We start from the raw sequence: 27938 nt of genomic DNA, 5'->3' as shown, positions 1-27938 counted from the left end.
CTGCTCAGAAGATTCCTGACTCCTGGAGAATTAACTGGAAATTTTATTAGCTGTGGCAGCAGAACCATAGAAAATATGAAAGGAATGTTTTACACATTTATTTCATCACTCTAATGATGATTCTGCTTACATTGATTTGGTCCCTTCTTATAACAGGTTATCATGTTAGTACATGCTTATTGCTAGTGAAACAAAGAAATAGACTCAACAGTAAAGTTTTTTACTGTTAAGCAGGTATTCTTTATTAGCAGTGCTGGGATCACCCTGGAGATTCTCCACCATAAGGACTCCCCCGAGTTAGTAAGGGACATCAGTTTACATACATAAAAATCATATATATACATTAGATTTCCTGGGAAGGGTTGTCGGAGTTCTTGGAATCCATTTACATAAGTTGACACCCCTTTGAGCATGCGTCCTAAATTCCACTGGGAGTCTTCGGTGGTCGAGGGAAGAAGCAAGTAGTCTTCCTCACAGTGTTTGCTAGTTGACCTTCTTTCCAGAGCATGCGCTGTGAAGTAAAGTCCAGGTGACTTCTTACTCAATCATCAAAAATCATCCTCCTCATTACAGGGTCTCTGTATCCTTTTGTTTGAGTCCCTCCTATCTTAGTTTGCACATTCCAGGGACTGTCCAAGTGTCCATTGAAGGTCTTGAGTCCTGGTTATCAGTGATTTACGTAGGAAGCCTAACGACCGTCTTAATCTTACCTAAACAGACAAAGAGGCCTAGGGAAACAGTTGGGGAGTCTTGGGGAAACAAAGATACAAATGAAGCAAAACACAAGAAAAGCTTTCATGTATCACAGTTTAGTCCTAATCAAGGACTGTCATGAATCCATTTGTTTGAGCTCTTTGACTAGGCAGACTTTCAGTACAGTGTTGAAAAGATATTTTGTTTTGTAAATTTCATAAAATCAAAAGTAAATACTTCTGTTATGTAGGATTTAGGGTTAGACTAAGATGTGCTTTGACTCTCATTTTGCATTTTGACAATAAAGAGCATTCTCAGTATCAGCCAGAAAGAGTAGCTCTTCAAATGTTTTCATCACTGACAAAAACATTGCCCAAGATGCATGAGATTTAACTAGAAGCAGACAGAAATAGAAATACCAGTTGACAAGGGAATAGTGAAGGTACTGGATGATTGAACAAAATATTTAGCTCATTCATTGAATTTCCCATGTGTGACTGGCAAAGCACTTCACAAAGAGTCCATATTATTATCTTAATTTTGCAGATGGGGGAACAAACATCAATACAGTACATGAAAGGGGGGATCAAGAATACTTCTTAATCTTATGACTGTTTGGTGTGAGTAAGTAGTCCTTATCTGTAGGAATTTAAACCTCTGTAGTTTGTCCTAAATATACAGTGATGGTGGAGCCCTTTCTAGAAGGAGATCATGACAGAAAAGATAAATTTGTGTCTTGGCAGGTTGCTCTCGCTCTTTTCATATTTTCTGTGGCTAATTGAAAAGCCACAGTATTCACTGAGGACCTACTTCACAAAGGTTCTTAAGCTCACATTTTAGTGAGATCAAAGATACACTTAATCAGATTTTCAATTTCAGAATAGACCCTGCAGTTTTCAGCATCTGGAGAAGTGCAAGCATTCTGCATGACTGCAGAGCCTGCATAAGAGGAAGGAATATACCAGTTACAGGCAGAAAGTGGATTTGTTCTTACCTTCAACTCACATTACCAGTATTACCTCAAACCTAATGTTTTACTGTCTTTTGCTAGATATATCATAAGAAGCGCTTATAAGCGTCTCTGTGGATGTTGTTTGCCTTGAGTTCAGTAAGGCCTTTGACACCGTTTCCCACAGCATTCTCCTGGCAAAACTGGCTGCTCAAGGCTTGGATGGGCACACGCTTTGCTGGGTAAAAAACTGGCTGGGTGGCCGGGCCCAAAGAGTTGCGGTGAATGGAGTTAAATCCAGTTGGCAGCCGATCACGAGTGGTGTCCCCCAGGGCTCGGTTTTGGGGCCACTCCTGTTTAACATCTTTATTGATGATCTAGACGAGGGGATCGAGTGCACCCTCAGTAAGTTTGCAGATGACACCAAGTTGTGTGGGAGTGTTGATCTGCTCGAGGGTAGGGAGGCTCTGCAGAGAGATCTGGACAGGCTGGAGCGATGGGCTAAGGCCAACTGGAGGAGTTTCAATAAGGCCAAATGCCAGGTTCTGCACTTGGGCCACAACAACCCCCAACAGTGCTACAGGCTTGGGGAGGAGTGGCTGGAGAGCTGCCAGTCAGAGAGGGACCTGGGGGTGTTGATTGACAGCCGGCTGAACATGAGCCAGCAGTGTGCCCAGGTGGCCAAGAAGGCCAATGGCATCCTGGCTTGTGTCAGCAATAGCATGGCCAGCAGGGACAGGCAAATGATCTTACCCCTGTACTTGGCACTGGTGAGGCCGCACCTCGATTCCTGTGTTCAGTTTTGGGCCCCTCACTACAAAAAGGACACTGAATTATTCAAGCGTGTCCAGAGAAGGGCAACGAAGCTGGTGAAGGGTCTGGAGCACATGTCGTAGGAGGAGCGGCTGAGGGAACTGGGGTTGTTTAGTCTGGAGAAGAGGAGGCTGAGGGGAGACCTCATCGCCCTCTACAGCTACCTGAAAGGAGGTTGCAGACAGCTGGGAATGAGTCTCTTTAACAAAGTAACAAGTGATAGAACAAGAGGTAATGGCCTCAAGTTGTGCAGGGGAAGGTTTAGAGTAGATATTGGGAAGCATTTCTTTACAGAACAGGTTGTTAGGCGTTGGAATGGGCTGCCCAGGGAGGTGGTGGAGTCCCCATCCCTGGAGGTGTTCAAGAGGCGGGTTGACATAGCGCTGAGGGATATGGTGTAGTTGGGATCTGTCAGTGCTAGGTTATCGGTTGGACTGGATGATCTTCAAGGTCTTTTCCAACCTAGATGATTCTGTGATTCTGTGATTCTGTACTCTTTCCTCCTCCACCTGTTCTAGGACTGCCAAGGTCATACAAGTCTCACCTGTCTTAAACAATAAAGCTCTCAATAAAGCTGAGATCCTCCTTCTTTAGGTCGTGATTATCCTTGCAGGACTAGAACCAGTGGCTTGAAAACATTTTTAAACCTGCCATTTATTGGCCATTGCCATTTATTGGCAAAGAAGAGTTTAGATCAGCTCTTGCCTTACAGGAATATAAACATTTCTACACATAGTAATGCTCATCATTGGATCAATAATATTTTTCCTTTTGTATTTTAAAGAATTAAATGAACTCATATACAAATTCTACACAGATGTCTGCTTAGCTACCTTGAAACTGGAACATGGGAGCATGTAGGACCATTTCCTGCCGTCAGCCTTGTAGGAGAAGTTCTGTCCCTGCCTTAGGTCACTGAGGTTGAGAAGTGATAATATATATGGGATTCAGCAGGACTAGTTGGTACCATGTGGGTCTGTACCAGCATTTAAACCCAGAATTCAGAGCAGTATAAAGAATGCAATTCCATTTCCTGTTTGGAAACAGGAAAACTGGACCTAAATCTAGCTCAAGACGTTGACACCTTCTTTGAGCTCTTTGAGGAATACTGTAAAATAGATGTAGAATACTTCACAAGCCACTTGTCAGATGTGCAAAATGCAGGTGGAACGCAGCAGCGACATGGCAACATACTACAACAGTGTGTGTCAATGTAAATAAAAATGAAGAAAAGTATTACACTGTTCAATGAATATTTAATGTAGACCAGATAGCCCCTATCACCCAGTTTTCCCAAGCGGTTTCTTGACCACTCCCTGTCTCAAATTACTGTGGCATTTTACAGTGAACTGTAGCTGCCTTTCAGGCAGAGATATTTCAGTGGTAAATAAAGTGATTTTCTTTGATGCACAGAGAGAACTACAAGCATAAAAATCAGTAGAAGTTTGTTTTTAATGGTTCAGGAGCAGGCCTAGTGGTTTTCAGTTCACTTTTTGAAAAATGCTTTGTAAAATAAGTGCACAATCATTACAGTTATTTACATGAGGCTTAGAATAAATGAAATTACGGATATTTCAATGTTATAATCTTTCCTCCTGCAAACCATCCAACTGAACAAAGTAAAGGCTTGGTCTTGGGATAAGAGTACTTTATTTTAGCTTACACTGTAAAAATATTTTTATTAATTTTGTGTCATTGAGACTAAACCTGGAGTACCTGTATCTGAATATAGTGGAGGAAAAATGTAAAAATCATCTAAATGTGCCCTTAGCAAGTGCTTATAATATATTTTCTAGAAATCCAAGCTCACCATGCCCACTCATTCTGACTAGTGCTCAGTCATTCAGATAGTGAGCATTATTTGGTGAGAGTAAAAATGATAAACATGGTGAAGGGGATATTTCTGTGTCTTCTCAATTCATCCTCCAAATAAACTTTCTGAACAACCAGTTTTTGTCATCCAAGACTTTCTCACACATATCTTCATTTGACATGATGTATGGTGATGAAATACCACCTGACGCAAAAAAAAAAGCATTACTTAAGATCAGCATTACTTAAGGTCAGCTCTGGCCTGTTGTTAGATTCAGGCAGATGTCTTCATTGCAGGTTCTGTTTATTGCTGCAGTGCCTGTGTCTAATATAGTAGTTACATTTCACCATGGAAACAGACTTATCTTTTTCTTTCTGATCGTAATAAGTATTGTTTGATTGGCTTATCCTTAAAGCCTTTCTAGTCTTTATTTTTGGATTATAATTGCACACAGCCTTGGAAGTAAAACTTTTCCAGGGCTGGAAAAGGAGGGAAAATTAGAATTAAAGACAATGTAAAGAAATAGTTTGCCAAAATGGGGACTTTGCAATTAAGTGAGAAACAGTACATTTTCTTACTGAATGTCTTCAGTTTAACCACATTTACTAGAAAGACAAAAGAATGGCATTTCTGTAATTCTGAATTAGTAAAGTTTTGGAGATGAAAAATACCAAACATATTTCTAATATTGGATGAATTGGTGAATGCTATTGCAGAGTGTGATGAATGCATTACCATTTTTCCTGTCATTTGATTATGACTCTTTCCAGATATGTGTATGAAATCTCATGTCTGAGAATACAATTTCACAATTATAAAATCAAGACTGTAAACCATTTTGATTCTGAAGGATGAAAGCTTGTTTTACAACATAAATTAAATAGACTGCTGCTGAGGGTAGCAAATGTCCACCTATTTGCTTATGACAGAAAAGCTAATTATTGCTTGTGATGTTAGCACATGACACTCAGTAAAAAATTCTAAGAAATATATTGTAAGCTAGCTATAGCTGTGTGTTTGGCCCTATTTGATGTACCAAAAGAATATAAAGTCTAAGGACCTTACCACTTCCCTGCATTAAAAACAAAATAAGATGCAAAATGGCAGCCTCCAAAGAACATTAGCTAAAAAGTTCCATTTAAGTTAGTTTTGTTAGGTCATGAACTTGCCTGTTATGATTACCACAGAAATTTGTCTTTAAGCAGATTCTGATTGAAAGTGCAAAGAGTGAAAAAGAAACAAATGCTTGTGGAGAACATCCAGCCAATAGCGTGGAGCAGTATTATGGAGTAGTAAGTGGAGAGATGTCCACAGGAGTAGCGTGGCTGACAGATTTTGCAGCAGGCGAAACAGTGCAAACATGGAAAAATATAAGTAAGCTAGAGGATCCAGTGTATTTTATCCTTTGTCTTAAGGAATGAAAAATCCTTTTAACAAAGAAGACATTTTCAAATATTGAAAGCACAACACTGATATAAGATGTTGTAAAAGTGAAAGAAGTTTCTGGGATTTATATTCCTTTCTAACAGAAGCTGAAACATAGAAAATTGTCTTATGGGGAGTGATTTCTTCTCTATAGCAAGAAAGCTTCATTCTGAGCATTTAGATTGCAGATGGATCAAAATGGTGATGCTTTATTTGGTTACCTTAATAGCTTAATAGGCTTTATGGATTATTACTCCCAAAAGCCTTTTTGAGCTTATAAAATCATAATGTATTTGCTCTTAGAAATTACGAGCTCATCCCAAAAACTTACTTGCATGAGGCCCTCGGTGAGTTGCCTGATTTAGTGCCATTGATCTTTACAGATCTGCACGATCACTGTCCTGTGCTTGCAAAAATACTGTAGAAGACAGGAAAGTGCAAGAAATTCCCAAGGGGAGCCAATTACTGTATAAAATTATCATGTTCCACTCAGTCCCTTCCCAAGGATTTTTGCTCTATTTGCATTCATGCTGTATCTAACCAAAAAGCAAATGGATTGTATATAGTAGATGCTAATTGAAATCAGATTTTTTTTTTAAATCAGCAGGTTTGGGTAAAGGCATAGGAAAAGTTCAGTTTTTGTTCATTTGCAAGAGAGTAACCTACTGCTTAAAGCTAAACTTTCACTAAGAAGAATGTAAGAAACAGCAGCTTTTAAGAAGCCAATACCTTCTACCTGTGACTTTTTTAAGGAACTGCTCTTGGTGCGGTCATTGCTGAAAATTTTTGATGATACTTTGGGGAAGATAAATGCAAAAGTATCAGATATAATTTATAAGAAGGTTTGCTTCTCACTCTATGCTAGACTATCTCTTGCATGTAACCACACCACCACTTTCAGCCTTTTAATGCAGAAATGAAACTTATTGTTTTAACTTGTTTAATCCTAGTAAGTGGCTTATGTCAATCTATGTTTACAAGGTTGTCTTCACAAGGATAAAGCAGCAAAAATATAATTTTATAAATGAAACTGAGATTCATCTTCATGGTTTAGTTTTGTCCTGAAATCAGAAGAATCTGTAGGTATTACACACTAGGCATTAGTTTGCATATGAGATAAATTAGGCAAATTTAGAGGAGATAAATGACCTAGCACATGAAATACTTTTTGTCATCAGCAAAAAGCAACTCGTAGAATTTAGATCACAGAGCCAGATTTCTCTTCAGCTAATGAAAGAAGAGAGCAGATGAATTAAGAAAAATTTAATGTATTTTTTCTAAAGAAGTCAGGCACACACACATCACAATAAACTCCGAGATCCTAAATGACAGAAAAAAAAAAGTGCAGAGGTGGTTGTAATTCTTTCTGTATAGGAGTTCACATTAGGCGAGGTCAAATGCCTGAAATAATTAAACAAAATAGTGCTCCAATTCCCAGTAGGAGGAATTAAATGAAAATTGATAATAAAAGATTTGCTGCAAAGGCTTTAAATAACTCTGTTTCAATTCAATAGCAAGCAGGGTATTATTATAGGAAATTCATAGTGGAGTGGTGACAATGAAGAAATTTGTCTTTCTAAATAAATTTTATGTAAGTAGAATCAAAATTGCCACATCAGACTTTCACAACTCTGTGTGTAACCCAACTGCTTTTTGCAGAACTTGTGATGCAAGTGATTGGGTTTTGTTTGGGACATTGCTACTTTGTTCTGATTTATTTAATTGTCTTTAGGTAAAAGAAATGTGGTGTCTTTCTATTATTAGCTTTTTTACAGTACTTTCATCAGAGACATATGAAAGTCTCTTTGTTAGGTATTCTTTCATGGTCCAGGAAGGCATAGTTAACTTGATTCACAAATGTTTCATGATCAGTCTGATTTTCATACAAAAAGATGTAGTCTTAGATCTGATTAATTTTCCATGTCACATCATGGTTGGAAAGATTTAGCCAGCAAGTCTACATTTCTCTGGAAGATTTCTGCCCCATGTTTCCAAGAGCTAAATAACATGAATTCAGCACCTTCCCCCAAAAAATCAATGGTTAGGATTCAAGCTGCCCCTGTGTCTGTGGCTGTTTCTTGGGCAGAAAAGAAAGGCTTTGTAAGGCAGAATTTTCAAGCTGTCAATATATTTCCTTATTTAATAAGAGGATAGATAAGAGAAAAGCAGCCCTTCTTCTGTGGGTAGAACACTTTTTTCATGTTCACAAAAATTTGCACTTCTTTTTTTTGGCAGCTTTTTGTCTTTTTTAGTTTTATATGTCTTGACTTGTTTTCATACAAGATATTCTCTGTGGTCTAAACCAAAGGATGAGCCTTTTCTGTATTAATACAACTGTAAATAAGGGTTGTACTAACTTATTTCCATCAGAGGAGTGAGTACATCTAGCTCTTCCACAGGACAGATAAGAGTCTGGAGAGCAGTTTTTCCAAAGGCTGTGCAAAAACATTGACTCTGTGCTCACTTTTAGGTCCAAGGTCTTTGGTGAAACAGCCAGTCTGTCCCCATGCAAATCTGTACTTTGTTTTTTTCCAGTTGTGCCCAGAAGATTGCTAGGCATTGGGAACGTTGCAATAGATTCTGTTAGTACACCAAAATCTGCTATCATCCGAGACAATTCTGCAGTCCTTGTTTCACAGATGGCACTATTAATCCAGCAGACAGGACCAGCTCTTGTTTATTCCCAACCTGAATGAGCTTTCAGCTAGAAAAGAGACATGAAAGGGTTTGCATCCTGTTATAGTTCCTGCTTTTCCATCCTTTAATAAGCTCAGTGGGTAGTTCATAATGTTGTCCTGTGTGACTATGGTGGAGGTGAAAGCAGTGAGGGGTGCGGAGGGGGGCTGAGCCACAGTGTGGCTGCTCTGGTGTTGTGTATAGCTGCTCTGGGTGCTGCTAATGAGAGTGGCCAGGCAGTCCTTTAGCTGGGAGAAACAGTGGTACAACTCACCATAATTTGCCATAGCATTAAGAAAGCAATTTTAAACATGTTTTGGTTTGTTTTTTTTTTTTTTAATAGCTATTGCTGTGAGAGCTGACTAACGTAGGTGGGACATGAAGTTACTTAAATGCTTCTTCAAAAAATATTCTGGCAATTGATATTGTTGGAGCAGTTGACTTCTCCAGATCCCCAACTCAGTCTGATATTGCTTGTCACGGTAAGCAACTGGATCTTAGAGCCCCCAGTTTTCTCAGCTCTGGTCATTGTAGTGTTGTGTGACAGGTATATGTGACTTTAAACTACACTAAGGTCTGAAAATTTTTGCATCTGGTTATGTGCTGGCTAAGTCTCCAGGCTGAGCTAGCAAAGTCCTGAAAATCTGCAGGGTGGAGGAAGAGCCTGACAGTGTGAAAAAACCCTTGTCAGGCAAGGTCTGGGAGAAGGTGTGAAATAGGAGCAAGTCATACAGATGAACTTAGATAAAACCCCAGCTTAATAAGCAGGCAGTAACGTCCAGAGAGACAGAGAGTTTTATTTAGTAGCATTTCTAGTGCTTTAGTGATTCTTATAGCTGCAAATGCTAGGATCTGTTAGTCAGTAGACCCCTGAGAGTGGAAAACATTCATATTGCAAAATGCATCTTTTATTTTCACTGTATTTTGCTTATATGTGACAAATTATGAGATTTACACCTTGCTTCAATGTGCTGTGGAATAAATATCACATCTTTTCCTGCATTCTTGACCAGATCCTGCTCTCAATTAATTTAGATTTATGCTAATCACATGGAATTAATTCACAGTGGTGTGAAATCAGACTTTGAGCCAGTTTTTTTCTATTCTTTTCATCTGTTGGATTTTTTCCATGCCAGTGTCCCCTGTACTTGTGATTTCTTTATTTATGTTAAGAACATGATTTTACCTGACCTTCTTAATTTTTGTCATGTAATTGCTAAATCTCTATGAACCAGAATGAAAAGGTTTTGATAGTGCAGATTTAACTAGAATATTGAAAAATATGAATAGTTTGAGAGCAGATTTCTGTGGCTATATATAAGGGCGTTCAGTTTGGAAATGAATCACAGAATCAGAATCACAGAGTCATTCAGGTTGGAAAAGACCCTCGGGATCATCGAGTCCAACCATCAGCCCTACTCTACAAAGTTCTCCCCTACACCATATCCCCCAGCATCTCATCTAAACGACCCTTAAACACATCCAGGGATGGTGACTCCACCACCTCCCTGGGCAGCCTATTCCACTGTCTGACCACTCTTTCTGTGAAAAATTTTTTCCTAATGTCCAGTCTGAACCTCCCCTGTTGCAGTTTAAAGCCATTCCCTCTTGTTCTGTCACTAATTACCTGTGAGAAGAGACCAGTACCAACCTCTCCACAATGTCCTTTCAGGTAGTTGTAGAGTGATGAGGTCTCCCCTCAGCCTTCTCCTCCTCAAACTAAACAGTCCCAGCTCCTTCAATTGCTCCTCATAAGATTTATTCTCCAGGCCCTTCACCAGCTTCGTTGCCCTCCTCTGCACTCGCTCCAGCACCTCGATATCTCTCTCGTATTGAGGTGCCCAAAACTGGACACAATACTCCAGGTGTGGCCTCACCAGTGCAGAGTACAGGGGGACTATCACCTCCCTACTTCTGCTGGTCACACAATTTCTAATACAAGCCAGGATGCCGCTGGCTTTCTTGGCCACCTGGGCACACTGCCGGCTCATGTCCAGCTGCTTGTCAGTTAGAACCCCCAGATCCTTTTCTTCCAGCCATCTCTCCCGCCACACCTCCCCAAGCCTGTAGCAATGCAGGGGGTTGTTGTGGCCCAAGTGCAGGACCTGGCACTTGGCCTTGCTGAAGCTCATCCCGTTGACATTGGCCCACCGATCCAATCTATCTAAGTCTCTCTGTAGAGCCTCCCTATCCTCATGCAGATCGACACTCCCGCTTAACTTGGTGTCATCTGTGAACTCTCTGATGATACACTCTATGTCCTTATCAAGATCATCAATAAAGATGTTGAACAGAAATGGTCCCCACACCGAGCCCTGATGAACACCACTTGTAACTGACTACCAGCTGGATTTAGCTCCACTGACCACCACTTTCTGGGACTGTCCATCCAGCCAGTGCTTGACCCAGCAGACCGTACGCTCATCCAGGCCATGAGCAGCCAGTTTTTCTATGAGAATTCTATGGGGAACTGTGTCAAATGCTTTTTGGAAGTCCAGGTAGACAATATCCACAGCCTTTCCCTCGTCCAATAGTCAGGTCATCTTGTCATAGAAGGAGATCAGGTTTGTCAGGCAGGACCTGCCTTTCATAAACCCATGCTGACTAGGCCTGATCCCCTGATTGTCCATTATATGACTTTTAATGGCACTCAATATGACCTGCTCCATGACCTTCCCTGGTACCGAGGTCAGACTGACAGGTCTATAGTTTCCTGGATCCTCCCTTCTGCCTTTCACAGAATCACAGAATCATAGAATCATCTAGGTTGGAAGGGACCTTGAAGATCGTCTAGTCCAACTGTTAACCTAACACTGACAGATCCCAACTACACCATATCCCTCAGCGCTATGTCAACCCACCTCTTGAACACCTCCAGGGATGGGGACTTCACCACCTCCCTGGGCAGCCCATTCCAACGCCTAACAACCTGTTCTGTAAAGAAAAACTTCCTAATATCTAGTCTAAACCTTCCCTGGTGCAGCTTGAGGCCATTACCTCTTGTTCTATCACTTATTACTTGATTAAAGTGGCTCATCCCCAGCTTTCTGGAACCTCCTTTCAGGTAGCTGTAGAGGGCGATGAGGTCTCCCCTCAGCCTCCTCTTCTCCAGACTAAACAACCCCAGTTCCCTCAGCCGCTCCTCGTATGACCTGTGCTCCAGACCCTTCACCAGCTTCATTGCCCTTCTCCGGACACGCTCGAGTAATTCAATGTCCTTTTTGTAGTGAGGGGCCCAAAACTGAACACAGGAATCGAGGTGCTTCTTGTAGATGGGTGTCACATTTGCCACCCTCCAGTCCAATGGGACCTCCCCAGTTAGCCATGATTTCAGGTAGATCATGGAAAGCGGCTTGGCGAGCACATCTGCCAACACTTTCATCACCCTTGGGTGTAACCCATCCGGTCCCACGGACTTGTGTGCATCCAAGCGGTGTAGCAGGTCTCTGACCACTTCCTCTTTAACTGTGATGACCTCATTCTGCTTCCCCTCCCCATCTCCCAGTTCATGAGTCTGGGTGTCCAGGGAACAGCCAGTTCCACTGCTAAAGACTGAGGCAAAGTAGGTATTGAGCACCTCAGCCTTTTCCTCATTCTTTGTACTATGCTTCCCCCTGCATCCAATAAAGGAGGGAGATTTTCCCTAATCCTCCTTTTGTTGTTAATGAATTTATAAAGACGTTTTTTATTATCCTTAACAGCTGTAGCCAGGTTGAACTCTAGCTGCGCTTTGGCTCTCCTAATGTTCTCCCTGCATAACTTCACTACATCTTTATAGTCTTCATGAGACACCTGGCCCCTCTTCCAAAGGTCATAGATTCTCCTTTTGTTCTTGAGATCCAGCCAAAGGTCCCTGTTTAGCCAGGCCGGTCTCCTTCCCCTCCTGCTTGTTTTTCGGCATACAGGGACAGCCTGCTCCTGTGCCTTTATGACTTCTCTCTTGAAGTATGACCAGCTTCCTGGACTCCCATTTCCTTCAAGGCAGCCTCCCAATGGATTTTGTTAATCAGTCTTTTGAACAGGTCAAAGTTTGCCCTCTGGAAGTCCAACGTGGCAGTTTTACTAACCCCTCTCTTTGTTTCTCGAAGGATCAAAATTTGATCATCTCATGATCACTGCACCCTAGACAGCCTCCAACCTTTACCTCCCCCACAAGCTCTTCCCTGTTCACAAGAAGCATGTCCAGGAGGGCACCTTCCCTGGTCGGTTCACTCACCAGCTGTATGAGGAAGTTATCCTCCACACATTCCAGGAACCTCCTGGATTGTTCCCTCTCCACTGTGCTGTGATCCCAGCAGATATCCGGGAGGTTAAAGTCCCCCACAAGAACAAAAGCAAGTGACCGCGAGATTTCTCCCAACTGTTTATGGAAAGCTTCATCCACCTCACTGCTTTGGTTGGGGGGTCTATAGCAGACTCCCACAGCAAGATCTGCTTTATTGGCCCTTAACCTAATCCAAACACTCTCAACCCCGTTATCATTATACTTGATTTCTGAGCTCTCATAGCATTCTCTAACATACAGGGCCACTCCACCACCTCTCCTTCCCTGCCTATCCCTCCTGAAGAGCTTGTAGCCATCAGTTGCTGCGCTCCAGTCGTGTGAGGCATCCCACCACGTTTCTGTGATAGCTACTATGTCATAGTTCTTGTGCTGCATCATGGCTTCAAGCTCCCCCTGTTTGCTGCTCATACTGTGTGCATTGGTGTAGATGCACTTGAGATGAGCCAATGAATCCAGCACCTTTTTGTGAGTGTGGGCCCCATTCCCTACCAGACCCTTCTCAGGTGCTGAAACACACTGAAACACAGTTAACAGTTTTAATGATTCTTTCTCATTCAATAAGTACAGTTTTGAATTAAAAGAAAAGAAAATATTAATATGAAAAGCACTCTTCAGATACTGCCATAGACATCCACAGCTGGACTGCAGGAATTCTATTTATGAAGCATATTAAAAATGTATATGTACAGAGATATCTACAATAAAATTGCCAGTAAAACAAACATGAGGCAGACAGACTAAGAGAGTTTTAGTCTGTGTTTCCTCTCACTCTGGCCACACAGTGTTTTACAAATGGAAAGATGATATTTCAAGAATCAAATGGATTTGTTCTCTGTGACTCCCTTGGTCAGCATTGTAAGCACAAAAGCTGGTTAACATAAAAGACCATGTATAGAACACAATATAAGAAAAAGTGTCTTAAACTCATAAAATGCTGATTGTAGCCTCACAAATTCCCACATGAGAGAAACATGTTTACTGACTGGTTATCTTGATAGAGACTCCAGTTTGCCAAATTTCAAGTGAATATTGTGAAAATAATCATGTGTGCATTGTTTACTGAAGTTTTTACATGCTTGCAGAGTCATGTTGAAACCGAAGCGTCTAGATTCATAGCAATGAGAATTTTCTGTAGAACCAAAAACTAGTTTATGGATTATTTCCATACAGCTTAAGACTGCAAAGTGCATAATGATTTCCTGTGTACCTTGCCCTATGTTACTATTTTCTTTATGTGACTAATTTAATTGTATTAAAGGTTTATCCTAGGGAACCAGATTTTTGTAGATCCGGCAGTATGTGCTTTATCTGGAAACATGGATTTACATTAGAATGTCGTTAAAGCCAAAAACATGCCAACCTAGAATGTAGCCACAGGAACTGGAGTTTGTCTATTAAATAATCAGAAAGTATTTATACTGAGGATCAGAAAGTATTCTTATTTATTTTAATGGAATTCACACCCAGTGTATTTCATTATGAGGGCCCAGCTTTGCTATGCAAGTCCAAGTCTTGTTTTCATATCCCTTCTGTCATGGTGACTTCACTTAACATAAGGACATAGTTTTTGTAAAGACTTCCCCTGATCCTTCCATTTCTTGTACATTTTACACTGAAGAAAGCCTAGTGGAGCTGCACAGTATTGAAACCAGTGGGTTATAATAGCCCTCTCCTTGATAAATGCAGATAGTTATGATCACACTTCTTAATGAAAGCAGATAACTGAAACAGTAGGAGCATCCATCTCAGATAAAGAGGTGTGCCAGTCCCTGGAAAAGAGGTGTTCATGGTGGACTGGGTTTCCATGGGCATTGCATGATGTGCCTGCCAAAGAGAGAGGAGGAAAAAAGGCAGCGGGAAAGTCCAAGACATGATGAAATATGCACAGGTTCAGGGCTAAAATCATGAGAGGAAAAGATAGAGGTGGACTGAGCATTTGGGGAGCAACTGTTAGTTAAATGGAGCCTTACAGCTGGGGTTAATGGCATGGTCTCCTGCTTGTGTCTCCTGCAGTGCTTAGAGAAACCAGACTTTTACATTTTTTTGTAGTGAAATTGGATTACATAAAAGATGGATGGAGTTACCGTGAGTTTCTAATTGAAAGACCTTGCAGGTTGTGATTTTGGCTGGTATCCAAAATAACATATCTCAGCAAGTCTCTGAGAAATCTCATGATTTGCAATGAAGCTCACCTGGCACCTTGGAGGTAAAGAAATGCTTTTGTCCTAGGTTGTAAATCGGAAAGAGAAGTGGAAGGCGGATAAAAGCCTGAGCTAGGGCCGCTAGCTTCTTAGGCTGCCACCCTCTCTTTTTCACCATGAACTCTCTCATGCTTTCTTGTAGCTATGGTCTCCTACTACACCCTTCCATGATTCACTCCTCCCTAACTCCAGAGTGTCTGTTTCCCCTAATGCTTTATTCTCTTTGATCACAGTGGAATTCTCCTTGGCCCTGTAGGTTTACCTTAAATAATAGGAAGCTGTTCTTGGAGGACCAGGCTTTGCAGAGGAGAGCAGCACAACCACTGTTTCTGCATTATGTGTAGCAATGGCTTACCTGCAGGCATGTGGTTCATAGCTGCAGAGATAAATCAGTAGTATGAAAGGCAGTGTGAAATAGCAGGCTGATGAAGGGTGAACACAAAAATTTTCTGTCTATCCTTTGCTATGCCATGTAGGACATAATTCCCCAAATGAGGTGTCCAAACAGAGAGTCAAAATGGAGGATGTCTCATTTAAGTTTTTGATGTTGTAACTCTGCATTTAGAAACATTCAGGTCTTTCCGCCTCAGTTTCATCTCTTGGCTCCAAAGGAGTTAAAAGTAATCTGGCATGTGCATGCTGCAGATTCTCCAGAACACATGCCTGGTGGTGTCCAGAATCCCAGCATACAGGGGTACTCTTGATTTCAAAGCCACAGATCTTCTCTTTCATCTTAATGAAAGCAGAACATTTTGGAAAAATAGTTAAAACGCAGGAGGAATCAGAGTAAGACAGAAGCTAATGTGATCCTTTTTTTTCTTCACCTAATGAGAAGAAAACAACTTGTTTTGCTTTATGGTTGTAGATGGAATTTGGAAATTCTGACTTGCTTTTACATCCACAGCTCTATCAGTCTTACTGGCAGTACAGTGCTGGTGTCTCATATGCAGGTTGTTCTGTAAAGTTTCTTTTCTGTTTATTCTTAACAGTTTTTCTCCCTACCTTTTCTTACAGCCTTGCCAGGTATGACAAACCCTTAGATGGCATTTGCATGTTTTAGGTGATCAGAAAGACCTAAGAGACAGTGGTGAAAATAGCTGAAAGTGGTTATCTGAAGAGTGAAGATGAAGGCAGATGACATTCAATGTCAGTTGTAAAGACAGTCCTGAAAAACTGTTGAGTCAAATATGCAAAATTAAGCTATTTGCTTTTAGTAATACTTCATTTTGCCTCAGATTTAATGTCTAGTCTCACATTTTAAAACTGAGAAAGTGTAATATAATCCAGTTAGTGGATGAATAAAAAAATAAACCCACATATTTTCATTGGTTTTCCTTTTATGATGTTGAAGAATCAGTCTAACATCCTATTGGATGTAAAAAGTACAAGTGTTTTGTGTGCTTTGATTGCATTGACTGTCATACAATCTTGTATACCCATAGTCTCAGACCTTAGAGACATAAACAGTCCAAAAATAAAAAAAAATCTTTGGTGTTTGCTAGATAACAAAATATTGCAGGAGGTACATTTTGATCTCATAGCTATTGCTCTCAGAAAAGTTCTACTTTGTAGCTTATTGCAATGAACATGTGTGTTGTGCTCAGTAGAAGATGCAAAACCCAAAGAGTACAGCTAACTGTTGAAGGGAAGACAGTCATATCTGGTAACCTGCCCCTAAAGCAATCTACCCTCTTCCTCAGAACAAAGTTGTTTACAAATGGTGGTCCTATTCCTAGTTTACAGATGGGAAAATGGGGGAACGAAAGCCAACTGCTGACTTTTGCCTATTAGGCTGATGTAAAACTGACACTCAGAGTCCTGCCGCCTTAGAGCTGGCAGTGTACTCCCAGTGAATGAGGATTTTACATTTTGAAGCACAACGTTTGAAACATTTGCACCTTAAGTATCATCCTACCTGTTTGGGTGATGCTTTCCTTTCTCTGTGCTCCCTCTTTTTTAAAATGTGTGAGGTCGACCACTTTAAACATTATTAGTTTCATGAAAAAAGTAGTCCTACAGAATAGATACAGCATGCCAAGGCTTTCCCTTTGTCTTATTTAAGGGCTAGCATTCTACAACCATTAACAATGCTCAGCTGGCTTTCTCAATATCATTCATTGTCTTATATGCCCCTCTCAAATTTCATTACATTCTTGCAGTCACTATGCTGAGTGTTAGATCCAGTGTGAGTTTCTGCCACCTGACAACAAAGTTGGCAGAGACCCTGAAGACAAAAAGTCACCTGAAGGGGAGAGGCAGCTGTGAAACAAGACAGAGAAGTAAGCAGAGCGTGGGGGAAAAGGGACATGACTAGGGCAGTTGAGGATGCCCATATTCAGCATTTCCTCCCTACAGGCTGTGCAGGCTAGGTTCTTCTCTGCAGCTGGAGCTGCCCATGTTCTTCAGGATCTCCAGGATGTTGGAGGCAGAAAGGCAGTGAAACTGCAGCCTTTTCGCCCTTGTGATGAATCCTCTGCAATGTACAACAATTTACTGCAGTGTGATTTATTCTGTAGTTGCAAATTGGCATAGCATGAGCAAGCACTCAGATTTGTCAAACACTTTCTGGGAATTATTGTGACTACTTTTAAGGCAGACTCTAAATCCTGCATAATCCGTAGTAGATCTTTTGTGTATTTAGGTAAGCAGAAGTCTTAGAAAATGCTTTTTTGCTGGCTTCATACTAAGACATTCATGTTTGATTGAGTTGTAAGAAATGAAGAGCAGGCATCTCCTGTCAGTAGTCTCTATGGTGTAGTTGGAGTTCAGCTGAAAACCTTCCCAGCCCCCTGCCCAGAATTTGCAGCTTGTTTCACGGGTGATTTTAATTCAGACATTTTTTAAATTTTGAGATCTTAATATTGGAACTCTTACTAATGCTTTCCTATGTACTATTGTTGATGAAGAAGCAGCATATTAAACACTTTAAATCCAGGTATTTTAAAGCTAGCCACATAAATCTATACTGAGGTACTTAAACTGTCACTTGTAAACAAATGTTTTGTGTGCGTGAGTATCTAATGACTGCTGTAAGTACCTAGCTTTAGTTTTTGCATTTTGTTTTTTTTTATTAAAGATTCTTTTGTCCCCCTGAATGTTACACAGACACAGAGAGGTATGGTGCTATTGTATATAATTTAAAAAATAACAAAAAGTTACTTCATTGACAAGTCTTGAAATGAGGATAAGAGGACAACTTAAAACTGCCTAATTACTTGTGACACTAAGGTGATTAAAAACTCATCAAGTCTTTAAGCTTGAGCTATTACACTGCCATCCTAAGCCAAAGATACCTGACTTTAAGCAAGTTCAGAGAAGGTAAGAGACATGGGGTAGACTGTGACTTTCTCACATATGTCAAATGACTAAATATATGATTGGTCCTACAGACTGACTGGAAGAGTCCTATTTCATGTAATGGTATGCATAAAAATCTGGAATTAAATCACTTCACCTAATATTAGCATGTGATTTAAGCAACTGATACCTTAAACCATCCATTTGTCACTGCTTGAATCAGCTAAGATGCAGAAGATCTCTTGTGAGCATTTATGAGGATTCACTATGTGTATGTACATTGGGTAATTGCATGACTGACATAAAAGAGGCAACTGATCCGAATGAACAAGCTGATGTATTTTGCCCAGGGCTACAACTTTCACACTAGGTACATGTAAACAAGCAGTTGTAAATGCTGCCAGATATCTCAATCTGATGGTCTAGCTCAATGTCTTTGAAAGTTCAAGCTTAATTGAACAAATTCTTCATTTTCATGAGTAAAGCGAGCTTACAACCTCAATTTAATTTTGGATATGTTTCTTGTGAATCATATTTATTTTCTTCAACAATACAGAAGTCTGCTTCTTTAGGTAGAACTCCCTGTTTTAATTTTAGGAAAGAGAAAGGTGAAAGGAATGAAGAAGGCAGACAAAGTGAAAGGGAATTTTAGTATATTTTTCTACAGTGTGCTTACTAAAGCTTTTTTGTCCTCTGTTTTGGATGAGATCCAAGGTTCTGTACTCAGTGTTAGTTCATAGACCAGATTCAGGTAGTGATCTACTAAGCAGTAATATGTAAGTTAAAATCCTTACCATCAGTTTACTATAGCTTAAATACAGAAATATTCCCCTACAGCCACTTGCAGCCTTTCTACATAGTGAATCTAGAGAGTGGGAAATGAGATGCATCACCATCAGTTAGGAAGTATACTGGCCCCATTGCAGCACCTGGCAGAGCTTCTGTAGACTGTGGTGGTGATGGTCAACTTTTAGTTCCACAGATATCTAGAAGAATATTAGTTTAAGTATATTGAGACCACTAGGACTTGCACTTTTCAGCTCCCTGCCAACCATATAAAGCCTACCCATCAGTAGAGTAGGCAAGGGTTATAACATGGGATTGTTTTGGGATATTCACAGAAAGAAGGTCTAAGGGATTATAATTTGGTAAAATCCAAAGACATAAGTATTAAGATAACTAGATAAAACAATACCTTACTTAATTTTTTTGTTCCTTCACTAATCTCATTGAGTTTATTTCTGAAATCTGTCTAGCTGAATTTGTTGATTTGGATTGATACATTAACCTAACTTGTCATATAATTTCAAATAAATGCAGTTCTATTCCAAGTACATTGCTAGCACTCCTTAGGATACTGATTTTTAGAAATGATCTAGACGCTCTGAAGTCAACTAAATTGAGTTCAGTGGCTGCCTCTGAAATGCATCTCATTTTTCTGCAGTTCAGCCTAACAAAAAAAAATGCAGATCTTACGTATAAGTGTCTTGCAAAGATTAGAGAGCCCTGTGCACCAAGAAAACTGTCACCTGTAATTTACTTCAGGACTGACAAGCAGTGACTCACTGATAGGTATAAAATTGCAGAGTCCAGATGCCTCTTTTGAAAACAGGAGGGAGAGAGAGTAGCAGAAGTCCTTTACTATAAAACATCTTGATACAATTTAGCAAAACCCTATCTGGGCTCATGTTCTACAGTGATTAGTGACACCATTTTGCATTCAGCACCACACTGCCAGGCACCAAACATCATGAACTTTCATTATTCCCATAAAAGCTGATAAAAAAAAAAAATTAGTTATTATAGTTGAAAAAGATTTAGCAAGCAGGAAAGAGATGTGACCCCACACTGTAGAAGGGGTGTTGGAATCCAGTTACATTTTTACTTGCTGTTGACAGCCTGCATTTCTCATGTTAAGAGAAGAAGGTGTGCAGTCCAGTTCTCTAATTGTTTCAGGCTATTGAAACTGTAACGTGGAAGCTTCAACTAAAGCAGCAACTGCTAGAGCTGCAAGCAATCAGCTCTCTGATCTGGTTTTGGAATACACAATCAAATTATTCAAGTTATTAGCCATCTTTTATTAACAAGGATATTCTCTATCAAATACATAGAGCTTTTTAGAGATTCTGCTCCTCATTTGACTGTCATGATGCCCTTTGTTTTAAAGGAAAGCATGGGGATATTCGCCATGAAGTTAGTGAGGCATCATCTCTTTCATGAATTACTTCAGGAGCCTATTTCTCAAGAGCACACATTCCCCAAGAAGTCAAGGAAGATTTCAGGCTTAATCACTGATGGACTTATGTCACCAAGAAAAAGAGCTGTGTGAAAAGGGTATTATAGACAGTTTCTTCATCACAAGTAGACTTTTTTTTTTGATTCTTCCTGAAATAAAATGTTTTAAGACTTAGCAAAGATGGAGTGAATACATGATCACTGTCATGGTTTGAGCTCAGAGGGCACCCAAGCACCATGCAGCTGCTCACTTCCCCCTTCCCACCCAGTGCTGAGAAGGGGAAAAAAACCCAAGAGGCTCAGGAATGGAGATAAGGACAGGAAGGGATGATCTATCCATTAAGTCATGGTCAAAACACAAACTCATTAGGGGAAGAAAAAAAGAACATAAATTTAATACAAGACACTAACAACAACAACACTTAACAGAGTAGGACTGTGAGAAGCTTTACCACATCTTGAAAACACCTTCCCCCAACCCCTTCCTCACCTTTGCTCCCAGTATCTCTACCTCCTCCTCCCCAGAGGTGGAGGGGTCAGGGAATGGGAAGTGCGGTCAGTCCTGCCACTTCTTCCATGTCAAGGTGGGTAATTTCTGGTATTATTCCACTGTTCCAGCACAGTCCCCCTCTCACAGGAGACAGTGCTCCACAAACCAACTCTGACATGAGTCACTCCCATGGGTGTGTGGGTCACCCCTGCGTGTTGCAATCTTCTCAGCACCAAACTACAAGAGCAGGGGCTTCTTCCTACAGGGTCCCGGCCTCCTTCAGGCACAGTCACCTGGGTTGGTGTGGGGCCTCCCACATGCTGCAAATCGGCATCTGCTCCACCAGTGACCTCCATGGATGGCAGGGAGACAGCCTGCTCTCTCACCATATGCTGCAGGAAGTCTCTGTTCTGGTGCACCTCACCCCTTTCCTCCTCCGTTCTTCCACTGACCTCAGTGTTTGCAGAGGTGTTCTCTCCTCAACGTCTCCTCACAACTCCAACTCGTCCTCCCAGGTTCCCCTTCTTAAATACGTTATCACAGAGGTGCAGCCACCATCGCTAATTGGCCTGGCCTCGGCCAGAGATGGGTCCAACTTGGAGCCAGGGGAGCTTTGAGAAGCTTCTCACAGGTGGGCACCACTGTAACCCCCTCCCCTGCTACCAAAAATGCCGACCATTCACTCAAACCCAGGACAATAACCAATACAGGCAGGAGGAAGGACAAACTCTTACATACTGCCATGGCATGCAGGAGAATGAACAAATATTTTGGTGAATCATCTGAAAAAATCAGTGAACTGTCTCATGATTAGTCTTTTTATAATTCTGATAAAAACATAAAAATAAGAGGTTGTGCCCCAGATACTTTTGAGTAAGAGAGTATACTAGAATGCATTACTTTAATTTTGCAAAACTAATACATTCATGGTTTCAAACAAATTATAACATGTAATTGCAAAGGATAATATTTTTACTAGTAATTCCTTCAGAAATATATGTAATGCACAGATGACATGGAATTCTGTATCTTTCTGATCCTAAGGGAACTAACATGCAAGAGCAGCCATGATTTAAGAGCAAACTTATCTTTACAGAAAATGTGTCTTTTCTTTAAAGAAATCACTATTGAGTATGTCCACATATATAGTATTCACTCCCAGTGCAAAGAAACACAACTATTTTAACCTTGGACCGGTTTTTAAGTGTTGTCTTAAATTAACAGGGTGTATAAAATGTCTGAATACTAAATATTTATACAAGGGAAAAATAATGCTTTGCAGTGTGCGATAACCAAATTACATAGCAATGAACATGTAAATGCAAAACTCAAGGTAAACGATAGGAAAATAGTTTAATTTGCCATCTTAATGGGGACAAAATTATCAATTACATGTAGTAAACAGCAACACCACAATTAATTTTTCACTGCCATAGTTTAAAACTATTTTAAAGTATTATTATTGTTAATCCAGGAGATAATCCAGGAATTATAAGTATTTAGTCTCACCAAAATGTCAAACCATTGTTTACATTCCTGTTTTTAAAACTGTGGAGGCACTTCTGCCTTAAAATTCTATCTATATTCCAGTCTTGAACATTTCTTCTAGGATGTAACTTGACTGGCAAGTTAAACTCAGAAACAATTACATTAGTAATCATGTGTGAAAAAAACTATTTAAAAAATCTGTTTCATGGTGTTATATCCCATTCCATACTAACGAAGAATTTAATTACTTCAAATGTGTTTTTCATTTTTATTTCCTTAACATATATGCAAAATGTATTTCATTATTCTTTCTCTTTATAACATAATTATCTTTTACAAATTAAATTACATGGGACAAATTGTCATCTAGTTGTTTTTATACATTTGTGCACCTTCATCCCATTCCCTTTTAAGTAAATAACAGTGTTTTCTTCAACATGAATTTTTTTTTTTAGGAATGCCCTTATATTAAGCCTAGAGCATGCTTAGTATTTTTGAGGCATGCTGAATACCCTCAACTCCTCTTGGCTGTCAGAAAAGTGACATTCTTCAGCCCTTTGCCAGGTAGAAATGACAAATTACTCAGATTTATGAATATATATTCTCATGTCTTTCAATATTAAAATTAAGAAACAAATTTCCTATCTTTAAAAGTTCAAACTCCTAAATAATAATTTTTTAAACTTTTATTAAAGTTCTAGTTCTGAACACTCATCCACATCTCACAAACTTCTGTAACTATACCCACTGATCTTTAAGACTTGACTGTCTTAAATCGCTTCTTTGGAGACAAGAAGAACTTTTCCTGGCTTGTCCTTTTTTCTTTCTTGCAAATTTAGCTGCAAGATAAATTTTCCCTCCCATGAAGGTCCCTCAAACTATGCGAAAACAAATCATGGATTTGCAAGTGTGTGTGTGTATTTGTATCTTAAACAGCATGTGCATGCACACTATACATAGATATGTATATACACACAGGATGCAAAAGTTTTCTAAGATGCATCCACTGTTTAAATGACATTTTAGAACGCAGATTTTGTAATTTATTTTTCTTTTCTTTTTACTCCATTAAAAATTCTTTCCATGATGGTTGTCTTCAATAGAGGTGTAAAACCTATTTTTGCTAACCATTTCTTGCAGGAGTGCAGTCTTAATTTCAGAGGTGACAGGTAGTTCCTTTAAAAGAACAAAGATCTTCTCTTTGCCTCATTATCTCTTCTTCAAGTTAATATTCACAGCTAGGTGGTGTGTGTAAATTTTTGACAAAGAGTTCAGTTCTGGTTATTCTTTTACTTCCTCAGGATAAGCAGAATGACTAGAAAAAGGAAAAACTTTCAAACTGTCATAGAAACATATTCCATGACAAAAGTTCTGGCTTCCTGTTTAACACAAGTGTTAATTCTGTTAAAGAATTAATACTTTAATTCAGGACTCAGGACTACAAATCAGATACAAAATTTTGCATTTGCTTGTTTTCAGTGCAAATTCTGTTCTTCCTCAGAAGTGTCTCCTGGTGATGTGCTCTGCTGTAGTTGTTCTAGGTATAGGACATAAGAATCATGAATCATCTCCAGGATACATCACTTGCTTGAAAGTATTAATTGCCTTTAAAATCCATCCACTGTCTCATTTTCCTTCATGGCAGAGCAGTATGTGCCAAGTTGCCTGCCCTTAACCAGAGCTGCCAGTTTGGGATAAATGCCCATTTGCGGGGAGTGGTTAAACTGCAACACCTTTTTTCATTTTCTTGCCTAGTCCATTCCTGCAAAATAGCAAAGTAATGTTACTCCTTTTTAGGCTTTCCATTGAAACAGTCGGTCCATCCTAGCTTTCTTACCACTTTTCCTTTTTCAGTCCTCGCTCTCTCAAACTGTTTGATGTACAGGGAGTTTCCCTCCCAGCAGAATTGTATGAAGTGAACATCATGATCTGCAGCCTCTCTGCTGTGTGCCAAGCACAGAAATGACAACAGTTCCTGTCCAAGAAACTGACGAGAATAGAAGACTCCTACAACATTGCAGTGTGAATTTACTCTGATTTACTTGATCACTAGGATGCTTTAATTCAAGTGGTTAACAAAAACCTATCACAACAGCATTCATAGAATCAGACATCTGTGGTGTTTCACTGCCTTTCCATTCTATGCATGCTCCATCTGATACTTCTTTTTGTTCTTTTTCCCATTCATGCAGTCACCTAATTCTGGCGACAAGGATGACCAAACACTGACGGTAGGCAGCAATTAGTATGTGTCTGAGCATTTATTTCTCAGGAGGATGGTGAGACAAATCTTACTTTGATTTGGCAGACATCAGCATTTTTCTAAATTACTAGGATTTCTTTCCCCTCCTATGCTGCTAGTAGAATTTAAATAATTTCTTTCCAAAGATAAAGCAGTGAATTAATTTTTGTGTTCAGTTTCTATCATTTTTCATTTAGTATTTATATGACACCAAAGATTAATCCTTGTACCATGTATTATTGCAAAATACTATTTTCTTCAAGGTTGCTTTTTCCCTGTAATTGGATTTCAGGGTCTTATTAGTCAGCAGCCTGTTGGGTCTGATTATCCTTTTTATTGAAACAAGCAGACAGCTATCCACAAAGCAGTCTTACTCTATGGGATACATTAAATGCATTGATTATTGTACTAGACAATGGCATGGGAAAAAGAATCTGAGAATATGTTTTAAATTTCTTTAAAAGCAGGTAAAAGATGCTTGTATCTTAGCTCCATTGCTCTAGGTGTCTGCACTGCCTTTCCACACTCACAGTCTGTTTTTGCAACCAGTACTTAATGGATTGAACCAAAGCGAGATGTATGTTTCACTCTGACTGACCTTTAGGATTTTGCCATTGAAAAAGGATACTCTCTGCCCTTTTTCTCTATAATTTTAATATTATGCATATTTTCAATGTACCAAAACAATAAAAATTAGAACTCACTTCAGGGATTCAACCACAAGGTTCTAAAAAGAAATAAATTATGAATTTTTCATGATGCAAGTATAACGTTTTTATTTTCTTAACACTTTAAGAGTTTTCACAGGGTATTCTTTTTCCCTGCTTTTTCCTGTGAGAGTAATGACTAATCTGATGATCCATCCCCTCCAGAGAAATTGTCTATGCATATGGCAATGATTAATACAGTGTATAGTTTAATATAATCTCCTATAGGTGATTGTTGAAAATATTTCACTGTAGTGAGATGTGAGATTAATTCATAGTGTTTCAGACCTGTTTCCACAGAAAAAACAAAAAACCCTAAATTCTTTCCCTTATTTTTCCACCTAGACAAAGCCACGTCTCCAGCGGGGAGGAAGCTCTGCATCTCTCCACAACAGTCTAATGAGGAACAGCATCTTCCAGCTCATGATTCACACACTTGACCCACTTGCTGAAGGTATTCCCATTAATTTTTTTTTTGTTTTCTGCTGCAAAATCAAACAAATACTTCCCTTCTCCCTGTGAAACTGTTTTTCGAATTTCTGTTGCTTTCACCAGTCTTTTCTGAATGTGTCTGAATTTTCTGAAAGAGTTTTGCACTCTTATGGCATGGTATACATACTCCCACCAAGACTTGCAACTTAGGAAATGTGTTCATTGCAGTGCTAACTAAAACTGATCACTTGGTTGATGCATATCACAACTACTGTTTTGCTTCATCTCTGGCTTCAGTAACAATTTAAAAGTTAAAAAAACTCTATTCTCTTGTACTTTTGTAGAGGGTTTTTTGTTTTCTTTGTTTTGATTTTAGTATATCAGGAAAAAAAAAAGCCAGAATGGTGGGTAATTTGTCATATGAAATACAGAAAAGAATGATACTCTGCTGGTTTGACTTCATGTGGTTTAATGCTGACATTAGAAAAAATGCAACAATATCCCTCTGTGTTACACGCATGTTAACAGTTTGCTTGCTTTATCCCAGTGTGGTGTAGGTTTGTTTTTTTCCTTTGAGAAGTTAGCAGGAAGACCATGATTGCTTTGCAACTGTGGGGTGATTTGAGTCTCAGCTTCTGGTAGACTTCCAAAAAAATTCAAGGCCAGGTGTTTATCTGGTGAATCTCTCTCTGTAGGACTTTTCTTGCTGTAATAATAAATGTCTTGAGAAATAGCACTTGTGAAGGAATTGTGAGACTAAAAAGAGACTTAAAATATTACTGACAGTGAGATCTTCCAAACTTCAGCAATAAAAAAGTATACGTAGCACTTCCTTGCATTTAAGTTCCTTTATGTTTCTCATTGCAACATTGTGTACAGCTTTTTTAATTGCTCTGTATCTCTTGGACAAGGCAAATCTACTTTTCCATTTCCCTCTTCAAAAGCTGAAGCTGACACTCATTTTGTCAACACAAGGGCAATTTTAGCCCTTGCAATCTCCATGCCATTGTTTCTACGCTGATCGTCACTCACATCGCCTCTCTGGTTAATGCTGCAATATTCACTGCCAAAGTCTGTTGCCTTTTAGAGTGGAGTCATCAACAGACTGTACCCAATCTATTCCCATTCAATGCCAGAAAAGAACATAAGAAATTAATTGCAGTTATTTGTTTGGCTTCCTCAGCAGGTGAGCGGGATTTCTAAGTGCTGCACCCAGTAAGTCTCATCTTTACCCACCTGGTAGTCAAGATTTTCACTCTGCTGGAATAAAAGACTTCCAATCTCAATTTTTCACTTTTTAATGAAAAATTATAATTTTTCGTTACATTCCTTGCACTCCTCTTTTCCCTTAAAGTAAAGCTCATGGACTATGGATGCATCTGTGATGTCTCAAACAGTGCTAACACAAACAAAAATAACAATCATCTGAAGCAGTAAATAGATTTAATCAAATAGTTTTTAAAAATAAGAGAGAACAGAAGCAGGTTGGGAAGAGTTCATTAGCAGGAACAGAACCTTTATGACAGATTGAAGACCATGAGAAAGCTAGAAATGTTGACTGGAGTTCAATTTCAATTTAACAAAGATTCAGAAATAAGATCAGCTCTCAGGTATTTTTCCATTGCTCAAGCTTATTTCACTTGTTTCCTAGACCTAGATTGTTCAGCATTCAGACTTTTTCTCACTACTTTTCCCCTGTAGCAAGCTTGCACCATGTAGTGTGATCCAGAGGCTTCCCCCTTCATGACAGTGCAGGAAAAAAGGGTTTTGAAATCTGAAATCCACCTTGGGAGATGTAGAAGCCCAGCACTTTTGAAAATTAGGTATTATAATTAAGTTTATCAGGTCACTCAGTGCTGTTCTTCATTATGTCAGTAAAACACCTGAGATCAATGTGGATTGATAGAGATGGTTCTGATGCATAAATCTTATTTAAATTACTCCAGTAAATTTTTTTCAGGGTTTTTTTGCTCATAATACTTTACTGTTTGTTTTTTTTCCCTCTCCAAACTCTTATATTTGTCCTGGAATTAATAGTCTTCAAAAAATGGAGTACAAAGATCTTGTGGCCTTTAAATAAGTGCAAGGTAGTAACCACCTGTATGTTTCATTAAAATGACACACTTAATTAAAATGTACAAAAGGAAGGAAAAACCTACCTACATTCACGGTAAATATTGAATTCTAATACA

At 39.4% G+C, this 27938-nt stretch overlaps 1 protein-coding gene across 4 annotated transcripts in view; it reads left to right on the top strand.

Annotated features, from left to right (window-relative positions):
* Positions 1 to 27938, top strand: part of SLC24A2 (solute carrier family 24 member 2) — a 120680-nt gene that overhangs the window by 36573 nt on the left and 56169 nt on the right. For 2 of the 4 annotated variants that reach the window (XM_074812799.1, XM_074812797.1), the window contains exons 3-4: positions 24558 to 24596; positions 25660 to 25768. In XM_074812799.1, the coding sequence (XP_074668900.1) occupies positions 24558 to 24596; positions 25660 to 25768 (148 nt within the window). The remainder of the gene's footprint in view (positions 1 to 24557; positions 24597 to 25659; positions 25769 to 27938) is intronic. The other 2 variants (XM_074812800.1, XM_074812798.1) reach the window with 1 other exon arrangement.

Source organism: Strix aluco, chromosome Z (assembly GCF_031877795.1).
Source record: "Strix aluco isolate bStrAlu1 chromosome Z, bStrAlu1.hap1, whole genome shotgun sequence".
In the NCBI taxonomy this organism is placed as follows: Eukaryota; Metazoa; Chordata; class Aves; order Strigiformes; family Strigidae; genus Strix; species Strix aluco.
This window is presented reverse-complemented; position numbering and strand designations above follow the sequence as displayed.